We start from the raw sequence: 17010 nt of genomic DNA on the forward strand, positions 1-17010 counted from the left end.
AAGGATGGACTGTGGTAGGCCTTAACTTCCCCACCACCATAGCCATCTCTGTAGAAGTAGCTAAGTTGTCTGTGCCATTGGGGTTTTTGACATTCCTGTGACATCCCAGTGGGTTTGTGGTGGGTACATGAGATGCAGGAGGGTAGCCTTCTGGATACTTACCTCGGTCAGCTTTTCTGAAGTGGACACGTATTTCCATTAAGTACTCCAGTACTGCTTGGTTTTGATTGGCGGTATTTAGCAGTCAAACTTTGCCTAGACCACTCGATGCATATCAGCACCCTGGTGTGGCTACTCAAACATCTCTTGGCTTTCACATCTGGTGGTTATGTTTCTTTGTTTAAAGGATCTTGGAAGGATTTTGTTGTGTTTTTTATATTTGAGAAACAGTTAAATGCAGCTGACCTTTTTCTTACAATGTATATACTTTTTTTTGGTTCATGAATGATCACCCTGCCCTTGGGTCAAAAAATAACACTTACCACCTACCTCCAGGCAAGGCCCTGGGAGGTTCTCCATTGCCTTATCACATGGCTCTGCACTGAGAGTGAAGCTGGTAATCTAGTGGTGAGAAAACGGGCATAACTCACTACTTCAAACGGGCAGGGACCTGTGCTTTAACTCTCCGACTTCCACATTCCTTCCATGCATTAAATAGGTTACAAGCCCTGCGACCCTCAGGTGATCCGCGACCGCGTGGCCCACATGGAATTCTGTTACCAAGAACTCTGCCAGCTGGCAGCTGAGCGCCGGGCCCGTCTGGAAGAGTCCCGCCGCCTCTGGAAGTTCTTCTGGGAGATGGCGGAAGAGGAGGGCTGGATACGGGAGAAGGAGAAGATCCTGTCCTCGGACGATTATGGGAAGGACCTGACCAGCGTCATGCGGCTGCTCAGCAAGCACCGGGCGTTCGAGGATGAGATGAGCGGCCGCAGCGGCCACTTCGAGCAAGCCATCAAAGAAGGTGAAGACATGATTGCGGAGGAGCACTTCGGGTCAGAGAAGATCCGAGAGAGGATCCAGTACATCCGGGAGCAGTGGGCCAACCTGGAGCAGCTCTCGGCCATTCGCAAGAAGCGCCTAGAGGAGGCCTCGCTCCTGCACCAGTTCCAGGCGGATGCCGACGACATCGACGCTTGGATGCTGGACATCCTCAAGATTGTCTCCAGCAACGATGTGGGCCACGACGAGTACTCCACACAGTCTCTGGTCAAGAAGCACAAGGACGTGGCGGAGGAGATCGCCAACTACAGGCCCACCATCGACACGCTGCACGAGCAGGCCGGTGCCCTGCCCCAGGAGCACGCCGAGTCTCCGGACGTGAGGGGCAGGCTGTCAGGCATTGAGGAGCGGTACAAGGAGGTGGCTGAGCTGACACGGCTGAGGAAGCAGGCGCTGCAAGACACCCTGGCCTTGTACAAGATGTTCAGTGAGGCTGATGCCTGTGAGCTTTGGATCGACGAGAAGGAGCAGTGGCTCAACAACATGCAGATCCCAGAGAAGCTGGAGGACCTGGAGGTCATCCAGCACAGGTGAGTGGGAGCGCTGTCCTTGCTACAGGGCCACCAGCGTCCCCTCGCTACCGCCCAGGACCCAGCAGCTGAGTACCCTGTTGAATTGTTTTCCAGATTCGAGAGCCTCGAACCGGAAATGAACAACCAGGCTTCCCGGGTTGCCGTGGTGAACCAGATTGCACGGCAACTCATGCACAGTGGCCACCCAAGTGAGAAGGAAATCAAAGCCCAGCAGGACAAACTCAACACGAGGTGAGCGTGCAGTCTGCACCAGGCTGGCTCCCTGTGTGCTGGACCAGGGAGGGCGAGGTCACTGGTGAGCCTTGCTGTCAGGAATTTCCCAGACGGGGTCACTGATAAGATGGCCCTGATGTCACAGCATTGGCATCTGCCTTTCAACACACCCTGGTTTTATAAGAAGTGTCCTTTAGGGTGATGTCATTCAAGGTAGCCTGGCACCTGCCTGTCCCCACATCAGAAGTTAAGGTGTTAGTGTGAGACCTGTGCCCAGCGTGGAGGACCAGGGCATCATGGTGATACTGCTATTGTCTCTTTTGAGATGATTTCTGGAACATAATTTTAGCATATTTTAGACGTACTTAGGGAGTAGAAGTCCTGGTTATCAAGTTAGACCTTTGTCCCGATGTTATCTTTCTGTTGAATAAACACATTTGAGTAGGTTGTGGTAGCCTTGGTTCTGAAGGGGACTGTCAGGCATGTTTGGGTTTGGAAAATGTTCATTAGGTGTAGTTCAGAGATAAGTAAAAAGCATGTAGCAGAAATGGAGTTACAGAAAGTAACCGACTCTGGGGTACAGATGTGCTGTCCACCCTGGAACTCCTTGAACAAGTGCCTCTTCGTGTCAGGCTTTTTCCAGATTATGTCACATCTTTGAGTTGTTTCGATAATTTGGGGTACATGTACTGAGTGATGTGATTTTCCAAAAAGCATTTGTTCTCATAGCATAGGGGGAGAGAAAAAATGATAGCTTTGACCTTGACTGTTAATGTCACCATGGAGCCATGAGCTATCAGCCCATCTCTGACATGGTTCTCTCCGTGCCTTTGTGTCCGCAGGTGGAGTCAGTTCCGAGAGCTGGTGGACAGGAAGAAGGACGCTCTTCTCTCTGCCCTGAGCATACAGAACTACCACCTTGAGTGCAATGAAACCAAATCCTGGATTCGAGAGAAGACCAAGGTCATCGAATCCACCCAGGACCTGGGCAACGATCTGGCCGGCGTCATGGCTCTGCAGCGCAAGTTGACCGGCATGGAGCGGGACCTCGTGGCCATCGAGGCAAAGCTGAGCGACCTGCAGAAAGAGGCCGAGAAACTCGAGTCCGAGCACCCCGACCAGGCTCAGGCCATCCTGTCTCGGCTGGCCGAGATCAGCGACGTGTGGGAGGAGATGAAGACCACCCTGAAAAACCGCGAGGCCTCCCTGGGAGAGGCCAGCAAGCTGCAGCAGTTCCTGCGGGACCTGGACGACTTCCAGTCCTGGCTCTCCCGGACCCAGACGGCCATCGCCTCTGAGGACATGCCCAACACCCTGACCGAGGCAGAGAAGCTCCTCACACAGCACGAGAACATCAAAAACGAGATTGATAACTACGAGGAGGACTACCAGAAGATGAGGGACATGGGCGAGATGGTCACCCAGGGACAGACCGACGCCCAGTACATGTTTCTGCGGCAGCGGCTGCAGGCCCTGGACACTGGGTGGAATGAGCTCCACAAAATGTGGGAGAACAGGCAGAATCTCCTTTCCCAGTCACATGCCTACCAGCAGTTTCTTAGGGACACGAAGCAGGCCGAGGCCTTCCTTAACAACCAGGTACTGCTCCTCAAGTTCCTTTGCTTCCTTCCTGGGAGAGCAGGTCCTGCTTGTCCTTTGGAACTTTCTACCCAGGCTGCTGGTCCAGAGCAATCCTGTGTGAAAACAGGATAATTGATGGGCTTTACACCCCAGACTTCCAAGGCATTGAAACCCATCCCAAAGTAGGGGATGGGAGCTGAAGGCTCCTGCGGGAGTGTCTTGCCCTGCACAGTAGCATTCTGTTTCAGCCGCTTTCGAGGCTCTCTTGTGTTCATAGCATGTCCTCATAGTATTGCATTAGATTGGCAATATTCTGTAAGGCAGTAATCCAGTTTGAGATGAATTGACAGGCGCAGTGAGGGGATTTTTTGGTTTGTTTGTTTTTCCTTTTCTTTCTTCTTTTCTTTTCTTCTTCTTTTTTTTTTGATGGGGGAACTAAGTGGCTCTTGCTCTCGAAGAGTCAGTAATTCTCCCAATGACACAAGGCAAAAACTAGAGAAAGAAAATGGCTGAAGATGGTGGCCAGTAATCAGGGTTGTTCATTTCTTTTCAAGAGAGAGTTTGAAGAGTATGTTGCCACTAGGTGGTGGGCACATAAGGGGACCCTGGTGGCTGATGCATAAAGCACTGCTTGGTTTCCTCACGTACTTTGGGAAAAAATTTAGCCATTGAACTACTGAAGGAAATTTCATTCCTTATGGGGTCTCACTAGTTGTTTTTTCCTCTGAACCTTTTGTTTTCTCTGATTCAGTAGATTAAGTATAGTGGAGCAAGTGTTATAAAGTATGTGTTGCATGGAAACTTAGGACTAGGGAAGAGTGCTTTTGTTATTCTGAAAACGAGTTGTATTTCATAGTTTTTCATCCTGCTGTGATTTTGGTTCTCTCTCTTGGAAAAAGGAGTATGTTTTGGCCCACACTGAAATGCCCACCACCTTGGAAGGAGCTGAAGCAGCTATTAAAAAACAAGAGGACTTCATGACCACCATGGACGCCAATGAGGAGAAGATCAATGCTGTTGTGGAGACGGGCCGGAGGCTGGTGAGCGATGGGAACATCAACTCTGATCGCATTCAGGAGAAGGTGGACTCCATCGATGACAGGTATGGCACCCTGGGGCTCCTGAGGGAGTCTGGCACCCTGAGATTCCCAAGCTTCTGAAGATTTAGTCCCAAGTCGTTGGGACTGTGGGTATAACTTTCCCAGTGGGCAGGGTCTGGACAGCTGGTAAAATTTAAATCTCTCGGCAACACATGGCTGCCTAGAAGTGTGGTTGTCATGGTTAGGCATGTAGAGGTGCCCACCAAAGAAAAGAAAACCTGAGAAGCCAAGCCAATACCTAATCAAAGCTTTGTAAGAGCCATGATGCCAGTTAGCAATCAGATATAAGCTGTGTCCTGCGAGAGTTGATGTGTGTGTAGCCTATCACATGATGGGCCCCGGGAGCCATGCTCCCTAGCTGAGTCCACGTTTACCTTCATGCGAACTAGACTTCTCCGAAGTCTTCCAAGAGTGAGTAGGGAGGGACGCCAAGGTTTGCTTGTCCGAAGTACATAGCAGAGCCACAAAGGAATATTATCAGGCCCTTCTCAGAAAATTGGCTTGGATAATGCCCTAATAGGATTTTTTTATGGTGAGGGAAGAAACCCCTTTCCTCTTCTGCCAAGGCATCTCCAAGATTTGATACTCTTCTTTGAGTTTTGCTTACTCATTTATTTGCAGTTAGGATTTTCTCCCGGACTGAAGGCCGTTGTATTCTGTTTGTAACTAAAGTGGGAGGTCAGGGTAGATCAAGGTTTGGATGCACCAGGAAAGGCGGGTCTGATCTGACCAGTTGCATCCAGTTTAGCCTATCTGGGTCAGTCTCTGGCCTCTGTCCTGTCGTGTCCGTGTCCCGCCCCCCCCCCCCCCCCAATCTTCTGTGGTCCAGTTTGGGCAGGATTTAAGGGCTCATTGTGAGACTGATGTAATTGAGAAACAGGCTTCCATTCCGGCTTTCAAGGGCTGTGGAAAGGAAGAACTTGCTGAGTACGTTTCCTTGCGTATCATACCCAAGAGGGTCTCGTGGGATCCTACGCCATATGAACTTTTTATGCTATGGAGTGAAAGGGGGAATTACTCCTTCCTCTGAAGACTGTTTGACTATAGCACTTCCAAGTCTGTCTTTTTCACTGATTCAGAACCTCAGCCATGTCTTGGAGGGGTGCTCCTGTGGAATAGGGCATAACATGTATTATCATTTTGTATCTGTTGCTCTTCAAATAATTGCAGAAGAATTCACTAAACCCTTGAGTGAGTGTAAAAAACAAAGATTAGGCAGGGTATTGTTAACTTAGAGAAAAAGAATTTCCTTTCTTCCTAATGTTAAATCTCAAGTTATTTTGTAAATACAACACGTCCTGCTCCTCTGTGGTGGATGCATCCAGCTGGTTTCCTGAGGGCGGACTTGGCGGTTAGGGACACGTGCTTCTAGGCAGGCGTGCAGCCCCCTTGAGCTTTCCTGCATGTGTTTGTATGTCCCCTGGTGCTGCAGCTGTGAGGGGTTTTGGGAAGCAGGTGATATTGTCAAGACTGGAGACTCCCGGATAGGAGAGAGCATTTCAGCAGCCCTCAGTTGTGGCTTAACCTTCCTTTTGCCCTTGACTCAGAGTCGGGGCTCCTGGGGTTCCAGAGTCTCCTTAGGATTTCTGTCTTAAGATGAAATGGATCATACTGTCCATAAATAGAAGAAAGAAGGGGGGTGGGGAGGAGGGCTTTGCTTTTCAGGACAACTGCATTTTCCCCAGTTGTGTTCACTGAATTCTGGTTTCACTTTCATATCCGCCAGAGGTCTCATGATCAGAAACTCACCCCAGAGGAATCTTGTCCATTATCAAAATACACAAATATGTGAGTTCTCGGTGCTGTAGGGGCACAAGCTGAGTAAATCTTTGAATCTTAAGGTCTAACCCCCTGTCCAGAAACATTGTGATGCTCTTATAAAGCTGTATTCATAAAACACAGAATCATTATAATGTGCTTATGTTCTGGAAATCTTGTTGATTACCACTGAGTTTGTTGAAATGAAAAAATACTAGAACAAAGACCCTGGCTCTTGACAGAGGGGGGAGGGGTGCAAGTGACCTTTAAAGTGCTCGTGCCTGGGTGGAAAGGAGCCTGCGTCCAAGCCCGGCCCAGGGGGTGCAAATGAGTAAACTTTCTGGCTCATAGGGAGTTCCAGCCTGCATATAGTCCTGGGAGAGCAAGGAGCCAGGATCCGGCTTCGTAAGGCTAGACCCTGTCTCACCCGGGGAAAAGGCTTTTGTATTATCCATCTGTTTCATTCAGGCACCTGTGGTGCTTTACTTTTTACAAGAACCAGAGCTAGAGCTAGCGTCTGCCTCAGAGGATGAAGGAGCTTCTCAGTCTTACTGTAGGGGTAGAAGGTGAGAAGTGGAAGTAAAGCAACAGATTTAACCTTGCCCCAAACAAAGAGCACCCTAAGGACTGTAGGAAACTATGGTCCTTCCCAATAATTAAATCCATGATCCAACTTGAAAGTCCTTCCTCAAACTCCATTGGTTGCCGCTGGTGAACAGTGAAGCCACACTCGCTTTTTTCTGAGTCAGCAACAAGTGTCATGCTGCCACTGTAGCTGTTTTTCATTCTGCAGAGCGTACCCCTCAGACGCCATCATCATGACCTCTTGGAGATCTGTGTGATTTGGACACGGGGCCCCAAGTCACCATTCAGGCTTTCCTTTCTTCCTGGTCCCACTAGAACTGAGAGACTGCCCAGCCAGAAATCTGTTGGGCATGTCTGAGACTTGAATATACATTCAGCTACAGAATCCAGTTCCATTCAGGATTCTGTCTGGTTGTGTTTATGTGTGGTAAGACTTCTCGGACAGTGTTTGAATTGTTTTGATTTCCACCATTGCCCTGAGCTTCAGGGGTGCATGTCCTGTTGTGGCTGTCAGTTTCTGATTCCTCCTCACCTTCGGAGCACTTGGCTGTGGCACCATGGAAGAAACCTGGGTCTCTTACTCAAGACCTTGACCAAAGGCAGAACCTCCTGCATTTTTGTGCCTGACTCCAAATTACCTTCCACCTAAAGATGGGCTTTATCTTCTTATAACCCCCTACAAACAGTGACTGGAATTTGAGGTTTGGGAACTTAAACTTTTTTTGGACATTCCTTCCCCACTCATATTTTTAGACAGTAATTCCTTTAGCCCAAATTCATCAAAAGTATTTTAAGTTTTTTTTCAAATTTTTGGTATCTGAGAAAGAGTATCAAAGTAAAGAGGTTTTGGCCATTATTTTTTATTGTTATAAAAGAAATAGAATGTTAAAAATGTGGGGGGAGAAGCTACAGCCTTTCATCTTATCCCTGGCACGTTTTAGTTTCTGCTTTCTGATTTGTGCCTTGGGGTTTTATACCACTGATCATGCATATACTTTTGTCATTTAACATTATTTAAGAAATACTTTTCTATTTTTGCATCTTACCTAAGTGATATAAAAGTACTAAGGTCCCTTTTCTTGAAGCTATGAAACCCCTTTCAACTAAAAAGAAAAATCAGAAGTCATTTTGCGTATCTGGCATATAGCTGGCGGTATTGTTTCCACTCATATTATTCCAGTTGCCCTGTAGTCACTGGCACCCTATAGGAGCAGAGAGCATTCCCCTCTGGTTCCCTGGGCAGATGTTCCTGGGTGGATGATGGCTGCTGTGTTGCCATGGTCAGTTGTTTCGCCAGCATTCCCTGAGGGCCTGTGTTGCCCATAGCATCTCTGTAAAGTTGCTCTTGATCCTCTGAGGAAGGTGGGGTTTTTTTTTTTATTATTATTATTTTGTATTTTTATTAACATATAATGTATTACTAGTCCCAGGGGTAAGGTCTGTGATTCTCCAGGTTTATACACTTCACAGCACTCACCATAGCACATACCCTCCCCAGTGTCCATAATCCAACAACCCTCTCCCTACCCCCCCCCCCCACGCCGGCAACCCTCAGTTTGTATCGTAAGATTAAGTCTCTTATGGTTTGTCTCCCTCCCGATCCCATTTGTTTCATTTATTCCTTTCCTACCATGTTGCCTCCATGTTGCCTCTCAACTTCTGGGGAAGGTGCTTAAAGGTCTGTCAGCAGCCAGTGTTCCCTGAGCCACTCATGGCATCATGGAGAATTGAATTTGTATTCTTCCTTATTCCCCCAAGGGGACCCAACAAGAGAGACCTTGCCTGGGGCCGCAGGAAATTGCTTGGAGACTCAGAATGAAAACCCAACCTTTTCACCTGCCCCAGTTAACAGCCCTTACTTAGGTGGCTGGCTGGCTGGCTGGCTTAGGTTCCTTGGGAATATGGGAGAGACTGCGTTGGGGCAGTGCTGCATGCGTGGCTCTCAGTGCGGCGTAGTCCCTCCCCGGTGCAGAATAACTGCGTCAAGGCCACCCTTCTCACGGCTATCCCGGCATTGCCATAGCTGGTCTTCATTGTCTCTGGTGGAGAACCTACGCCACTGGGCGCTGGAAGGAAGTTTGCTCTGGAGTTCTGGTACCGCCATGGTGTGTGCAGAGAAGCCGTCTGTCCAGCATTTGAGCTAGGGAGCCACCACCCCATTTCCCTTGTCACTCCCCAAGCTTAGCAGCTCCTACCAGTTTTTAGGAATTTTTGCTTAAGGTTTTGTGCTTCAGCTTCATTCAACCTTGATTACCTTTATCCGTTAATAAAGAGTGGGATCTAGTAGGTAGCGAATCTCATAGGTCTCGAAATTTTCATTCTTGGTTCATTGTTGTTTGAGGGGAGTTTTTCTCAAGGTGGGAAATACTTATCTAGGAGACATTAATTTAAAGCCAGGTATATGGTTATCTGTATTTTCTTAGCCACAAATTGTTACCCCAGTTTCTTGAAAATGAGTTTCACATTCTCCTGCAGTGCTGCCTGTGGGGACTTGTGCACAGCAGGTGCTCAGGTTTTCTCCCCTAGCACCAGATTAGGAAGCACTGGATTTATATGGCTTATTGGAGGCCATCCTTTGCCTGTTTTGTGGCTTAGACAAGTGTTTTGGTCTCTCGTACTGTGGCTTACTCATTTGGAGGATGCTAAATTCTCTTGCTTATCTTGCCTTTTTGACATAATGCAAACTACAAGCAAACTGCTTTTATCCTGTGTAGAAACCCAGGAAAGACACTGAGTTGTAAATCCAGTCTCGGAAGATTCTGTGTTTCCTTTTTTGAAATTTATATTTTATTATTGTTAAAACAGACATCGGAAGAATCGTGAGGCAGCCAGTGAGCTTCTGATGAGATTGAAGGACAACAGGGATCTTCAGAAATTCCTGCAAGATTGTCAGGAGGTATGTTTCCCCTCAGCCCCTCTCCCTTCTTTCTTTCTAAGGAGAGTGAGAGCATTTGGCAGAAGAGCGCTTGGGATCATAAAATTACTTGAGGCCCAGAAATTCATTTCTGGCTGAGCCAGTATGGTATCTTGGCCGCTCTCGAGCCTGCAGGCTACCACTTAGAGTAAATAGACTCTTCTAATCTAGAAGAGTCAGGAATTTTGTTCGTTATGGTGCACCCTAACGATATGTGGCTATTTAATTTTAAATTAATTAAAATTAAATAGAATTCAGAATATAGTGCTTCCATCATACTGGGTGTATTTTAAGTGCTCAGTAGCCAACTGTGATTAGCAGCTGCCATATTGGACAATGCAGATCTAGAACATTTCCATTGTCAAAGACAGTGTGACACCCTAGAATGTTTAATCTAAATGCATTTAATATCATCTTGTAAGTAAGAAGGAAAGACCTAAGAGGAACAGGAACGGACTACCCAGGTAAGAAGCAAAGATTTTAAAAATACAGTCTGAGTTTCTTACTCACTGAAGACCTTGAAATACCCATCTTTCAGGTTCCATGCACACGTGTCTAACATGCCAAGAGCAACAATTCTGATTTCAGACTCCCAAGTTTTAACATGTGGTATTAATCTGATGATTCTCATACTATTTCTTGCTCCCCTGATACGTGCATGAACAAACTTGGAAAACTAAAGTTAGCCAGAGAAATGCAGTCCTTCTGCAAGCTAGTTGGAGAGAAGCATCTGGCTGCCTTCACATATTCGTGACTTCATGAGCGCATCGCATTTTTCTGTCTGCCAGAGAACAACAGTGAGACGTTGTCTCTGGTTTCTTGGGTTAAATCCCCTCGGAGGCAGAAACGGGATGAAGAATATCCAAATGAAGCTGCATGGACCTTGGGGGAGAGCCCTTGGTGGGTGTGGGGACAGCATTAGGTTGTGTGCGAAGAACATGACTGAAATCACAACACTTTGCCTGCAAACACATGGCTGCATGTTAGAAGAAATGTGGCCCTAACCGAAGGCATGTTAGATCATGTGTGACAAGTGATCCTTCATGTCCATTCATCTGCTGTCTTACTGTGAATCTTGCAGTATGCCCCAGCAGCTAAAGCTTCAGAAGGAAAGCCCTTGAGCTCTGTAGGTTAGGGTCTGTCAGCTTCCTATGCCATGCTGATGAATCTAGATCAGTGGGGGATTTGCCTGGAGCCAGACAGGCTGCAGACCAGAGTGCCTCTTCATGTGACACTGAGTATTAATAACCCATTTGGATCGGATGCTCATTTAAAGAGGTATTATTAAAACCTCTGCCTTTGGCCGAGGTCATGATCCCAGGGTCCTGGGATCAAGCTCCTCATCAGGCTCTCTCCTTGTCGGGGAGCCTGCTTCCCTTTTTCTCTCTCTGCCTGCCTCTCTGCCTAGTTGTCATCTCTATCTGTTGAATAAATAAATCTTTATTAAAAAAAAAAAAAGAAAGAAAGAAATGTGTGGGAAAAGTAAGTGGATTTGAATTGATGGTCCTTCATAGCGGAATCAGAGGAAATCGTTTTACTATGTCATTAGATCTTCGTTACTACTTGTTCCAAATTAGCACCCTTGGTTTTAAGGAGTTCAGTCCCTACCATGCACCAATGACTTTTGGGCTTGCCTTGAGGACTCAGTCCTTCCGTGATTTCCCTTCAAATGTGCAGGAAGGTTTTGGCTGGCCTGGTACGTCTTGGGAATGACATGCAGGTCTCTGTGACTGTTCTTTTCTTAATATTAAAAGTTAGTACAACTGTAGGATCTGCTGGGGGGTGCCATCTCTCCCACATCAGCATGTAGAGTTTCTGTGGGGTGTAGGTCAGGTTTGGAGGCTCCAGACCCTTGGTATGGAAGTGTGAGCAAAGAGGAGGTAATGTGGTAGTCTCTGGCTGTGAGCTCTACATCATTCAGCCTCATCAAAATATATACACTCTTTAAACGTCCAACTCTTGATTTCAGCTCAGGTCATGATTTCAAGGTCATGAGACCGTGTCCCCAGTCGGGCTCCACACTGGGCACAGATTCTGCTTAAGAGTCTCCCTCTCATTCGGATCCTCCTCCCCCCAACTCTTTGTCTAAAAAAAATTAAGAAGTACCTTATAAGCCAGGATCTCTGAGAGTGGAGTTTGTATATGGACCAGCTTTGCATTTGAAAATCTACCTGTTACGTTTTGAGAAACTCATAACACCCAGAGGTCAGTTTAGGACCATTGCTGGCTGTGAGTATTGTCCAGAGTTGGGAGGGAATCCAAGTTGTCTCCACAGTTCCTTCCCCTTGGGTGCCTTGGCTAGAGCAGACACAGGTTGTGAGATATGCCTTTGTTGCCACTCCCAGTAACCACTGCCTGGATGGGGACATTTACTGCAGAGGCCCCCCTGTTCCCAGTTGTAGATGGGGATAAAAAGCACATCATGGTTTTTGTAGTGGTACTTCAGTGTGAATTCCTGAAAAGTGATTTAGAAGTTATTGGCTTTTCTGTTTATTCCCTCACACTATAAGGAAACTGCACTCAGAAACTGAAGGGTTTTTTTAGAAGGGCAGTATTACTAGACTTGGGCGGCCCATGGGATAGCGAATTCCATTGCTTTGCTCTGAGCTTGAGTCAGTGATCAAAGCATTTTTCCTATCCTTTTCCAATCTGCACAATATTCTTTTCTGCAGAGAATGAGTATATTCTTAAATGACCTTTGCAAATGCCCACGAATAATAACTGTGGTTCAGACAGCAGACTGCTGATGTAGGGCTGATGAACTAGCAAGTTCCATCGCTCCATTTCATTGTGCTGTAGCGCAGGGTGCTTTATCTGTAGGACGATGTGTTCAGCAAACAGCAGATTTGTTTATAAGCCTCTGGTTTTTTTGTAGCTTTTTTTTTTTTTTTAAATCTCTCTGGGTAGGTGGTTATGAATAGCAAAAATATGTGAATGTCCTTTGCACTTTGGATAAATGCCTTCTGTTGTGTTTAATCTGTGTGTCTGTACCTCTTTTCCCCTGGACTGAGTGAATGGCCATAGTAATTCAGATTTTAGCTACCCAGATAACTGGAAAAAAAATTAGTCTTTTAAAGTAGGAAATTAGTGTCTCAACTGTTATGTAACTAATCTCTGGTCCTAGCTTACAAAGGACTGTGTAAGATTTACTGATTTGTCACCTCAATAAAGAATGACAACAAAGATCTTCTACCTCAACCCCTCCTGCATGGTGGGTGAATGTGCTGAGAAAGGTAGACATGATGCCTGGGGATTTGCCCGTATTCGGAGCCAGAGATGCTCCTGTGACCTGCGTCACCCTCCTTGACATCGTTTTCAAAGAATAGGCTTTGTTTTGTTTAAACAAATTTATGGGGAAGTCTTTCCTAGCAGCAGCCCCAGGTGTGAGTGAATGGCCTTAAAAATGTTGGTCCTGTGAGGGAAGGTTCTCTTGTTTCTCTGTGCCATTTCTTTTTTCTTTTTTCTTTTTTGTTTAAAAAAGATTTTATTTATTTGACAGAGAGAGATCACAAGTAGGCAGAGAGGCAGGCAGAGGAGGGTGAGAAGCAGGCTCCCCGCTGAGCAGAGAGCCCAATGTGGGGCTGGATCCCTGGACCCTGAGATCAAGACCTGAGCCGAAGACAGAGGCTTTAACCCACTGAGCCACCCAGGCGCCCTCTCTGTGCCATTTCTAAACGTTGGAGATTGGACCATGGAGGGTTTGGGGTGCAAATTTGTTATGGAAGTGACTGGTGTAAAAACTGGGCTTCTCGTGGTCACACTGGAGAAAGGGACTTGGTCTCTGAAGACCTTTGATTCAGGGCTGATCGTGCATTCCTCTGTGTATCTTTCTCCTAGGGGAGAAACAAAAAGCTCTTCCCGGGTTAGTACTGTGTACAGGGTAGGAATCAGGACCTGGCATGGCCAACTACAGGCAGTAAGGAGCTGAGTAAATTGGGATGAAAGCCAGCAAGGGAAGTGTGTCCAGGGCCTGGGGCTGGGCTGACTCCCACCCTCGGCCTCATGAGAGAACTCCCTTCTCAGATCTGTCAGCAGCTGGCAGGCTTTGTGAGCCTTTGCAGAGTTTAGATCCAAGGAGACATGTTGGGTCTCAAAATCAAGTCCTGGTGAGTGTTCTTGGTCTGAATGGAAAGCTCTTTAGAGAAGTAGAGGCTATAGAAAAAGAGGTGAAGGTGACTCAAACTTTGAAGGAAACTTAAAGAGGGCATCGTTGTTGCCTTACCCCTACAGTGAGCAAGTTATTTATGCTTTGTAGCATTCCCATAGATACGCTGGGAAGGGAAGGGGGAGGGATAACAGAGTGGGGGTTTTGTGTTTGGTCTTTTTTTATATATATATAATAGAAAAACTTAAAGAATAAGAAGATTACCGAACAGAGAAAAAGGCAGTTAATCATGATTAACATGGTATAGCTGGCACAAGTGTTTGGAAGAGAAAGAAGATTGTGACTTGGACTTGTTAAAGCAGAATTTTAAGCACAAGCCCCTGGGGGGAAAGGCTGGTTATGTGTGCCAAACACTTTGAAAGCTGGCTCAGAGAGCTTTTGTACTTCTGGATTTAATGTTAGATACATACTTTGGAGCAAGGCTTAGGTACATCTCTGCACAATGGAGATAACCTGTCATGACGGGTCAGAGTCGTAAAGTAAATATTTCGTTGTCTGTTGACATGGAAACGTGCAGTATGCATTGTACAACATAACACCACTCTTCCCAGGCAGAAAAAAGTCTGATGTCTGTGATCACAATCTCTGAAAACATTCTGATTTTTGTTTTCCTAGCTATCTCTCTGGATCAATGAAAAGATGCTCACCGCCCAAGACATGTCTTATGATGAAGCCAGAAATCTACACAGTAAATGGTTAAAACATCAAGCATTTATGGCAGAACTTGCATCCAACAAAGAATGGCTTGACAAAATTGAGAAGGTGAGAAATTAATGTGTTTGATGAGGCTCCTGTTGCTGTGGTGTGGCCATAGCATGAAAGTGACCCTGGTGGAAGTGAGCTACTCTATATAGCACAGTCTCTTGCATTTTGAGTCCTGTCTGATCCCATGCAGAAGTGTTAACATAGCAAGGAGCAGTCCCTCTCCCACTTAAGGATTCCTGACTTTGACTGGGGAGAAGGGAGAAAAGCTGAAACCCAACCAGGTATGGTGCGGAAGGCTTGATTTGTCTTTTAGTGAGTACTGGTAGTTCGGTTTCTGTTTTGTTTCTCACCTCCTATGGAGGATGGCCTGCCAGCCGCCTGGACAGAGTCCCCACTATCTTGATCCTGTCATGTGTCCTGGACTGTAAGAGACTGATGATTTGCACAGAATTTAGAAATACTACATTATTTTGAGTTCTCTCTCTCTCTCTCTCTCTCTCTCTCTTTTTTTTTTTTTTTGGGTGACCAGGCACTATAATAACTTAAAATGTGTTATTTTGGCACAGGGAAATTCTGTGCAGCATAACTGAACATGAAAGTGAAGTTTCCCACCTCCCCTCTTCTCTTTCTCAGACTTTATATTGTTTCAGACTTTTTAAGATTTTATTTATTTGAGAGAGCTCACAAGGATGAGGAGCAACAGAGGGAGAGGGAGGAGACTCCCTGCCGAGCAGGGAGCCCAATGCAGGACTCAATCCCAGGACCCTGGGGTCATGACCGGAGCTAAAGGCAGCCACTGAGGTGCCCCTTGTTTCAGACTCTTAATGGTTAAAGTAACATGTTAGGGGCTTAGGGGGCCAAGTGGAGAAGATGAAATCTGACGTCATGAGCACTTCCCTGCTGCCCCAGATGAAACTGTTTCGTCATGCCATGGTCATTTCTTGCTGGACTCTTGAAAGCCATGTCGTGTACATAGACTAGGCCCTTGTCCATTTTAGTCAGTGGTAGCCTATGTGGAAAGGCTCTGTATGTTGAATGAATAGGTAGATCCCAGCTTAAATACCTTAAGGTTAATTTTCACAGTGACCTTTGTTCCCTAGCAAACTGTATTTATTTATGTTTTCCAGGAAGGAATGCAGCTCATTTCAGAAAAGCCAGAGACGGAAGCTGTGGTGAAAGAGAAACTCACTGGTTTACATAACATGTGGGAAGTCCTTGAATCCACCACCCAGACCAAGGCCCAGCGGCTCTTTGATGCAAACAAGGCTGAACTTTTTACCCAGAGCTGTGCAGATCTGGACAAATGGCTGCATGGCCTGGAGAGTCAGATTCAGTCTGACGACTATGGCAAAGACCTGACCAGCGTCAACATCCTGCTTAAAAAGCAACAGGCAAGTGGACAAGGCGGTCACATACTTGGGCCTTTTTCTCTTTGTTGACGTCATCTTCATTGTCTTAAGTTGCCCACCATGTTCTCAACCACCTGTCTTCTGTGTGGAGGGTGTGTTTGTCCTGGCAGCAATGTGGGACATTGCTAGAATCAAGTGGAAAGACATAATATTAGAAGTATTGGGTGTCTGTTCATGGGAATACTTTCTTTTATTGTCATCATCTTAGTTGATAGATATCATTAACAGCTGAGTAAATACTCACTTCATTAATTTCTGCAATTTACACGAGGGAAAGTAATCAGGTTGGCATACTTTGCTGTGTAATGTCTAGTAGGTACATACATGTTAGTTATCTTTGTTGGTCATGGTACTTTTTAGATAATAAAAGAAATTTATTACTTGTTTTGGGGACATCATGGTAGTGCATCCTAAAGGCAAATGAATTTACTTCAAATTTCGAGAGAACAGCTTCCACGAAGTTGAGAAAGCAGGGTGGTGGCAGAATTTCCAGTGGCTTCCCTGGCTGGGTTTGCGATGTGTGGCCAAGTCTTGGCCCCCACAGTTGTGCTTAGAACCACTCACTGTGGAACCATCTTGGCCAAGTGCTGAGGCCCTTTTCTTCAAAGTGATACCCACCATTTTGCTAAGTGGCATGGTTACCTGGCTACATTACTATGCATTAAGGAGTTTTGTTCTCATGGCTGTTGACTTCCCTACATAAGAAAGGAGTCCGTTTATTCCTAGATATGACCTCCTGTTTCTCAGCCATCAGTACGTGCTGTTGCCTGTATGATGTTTCCCAAATGAGGAACCCCCTCCCCTGGTTTCACTTTCACTCATTTTCCTCCTGTAAAGAAGCAATTAGCATGTTTTCTCCTCATTATTTGGTATTAAAAAAATAATCCGGATTTTAATTGAAGAAATTGAGAGAAGGTGGGAACATTAACTATTTTCTTTGCCTAAAAGAACTGGAACTTGAAAATGTTACTTTTTTCTGATGGTAATAAGGGTTTCCATCATTGTTATGGCTTCTAAACAAGCAGATGAAGACTTTCCTTTCCCTGTA

At 46.1% G+C, this 17010-nt stretch overlaps 1 protein-coding gene across 7 annotated transcripts in view; it reads left to right on the forward strand.

Moving 5' to 3' along the window:
* The window catches only part of SPTBN1 (spectrin beta, non-erythrocytic 1), a 196850-nt gene that overhangs the window by 150400 nt on the left and 29440 nt on the right, over nt 1-17010 (forward strand). For all 7 annotated transcript variants that reach the window (XM_032352123.1, XM_032352125.1, XM_032352126.1 and 4 more), the window contains 7 exons: nt 659-1529; nt 1626-1763; nt 2588-3344; nt 4226-4428; nt 9575-9665; nt 14464-14610; nt 15681-15944. In XM_032352123.1, the coding sequence (XP_032208014.1) occupies nt 659-1529; nt 1626-1763; nt 2588-3344; nt 4226-4428; nt 9575-9665; nt 14464-14610; nt 15681-15944 (2471 nt within the window). The remainder of the gene's footprint in view (nt 1-658; nt 1530-1625; nt 1764-2587; nt 3345-4225; nt 4429-9574; nt 9666-14463; nt 14611-15680; nt 15945-17010) is intronic.

This window comes from Mustela erminea, chromosome 7, assembly GCF_009829155.1.
Source record: "Mustela erminea isolate mMusErm1 chromosome 7, mMusErm1.Pri, whole genome shotgun sequence".
In the NCBI taxonomy this organism is placed as follows: Eukaryota; Metazoa; Chordata; class Mammalia; order Carnivora; family Mustelidae; genus Mustela; species Mustela erminea.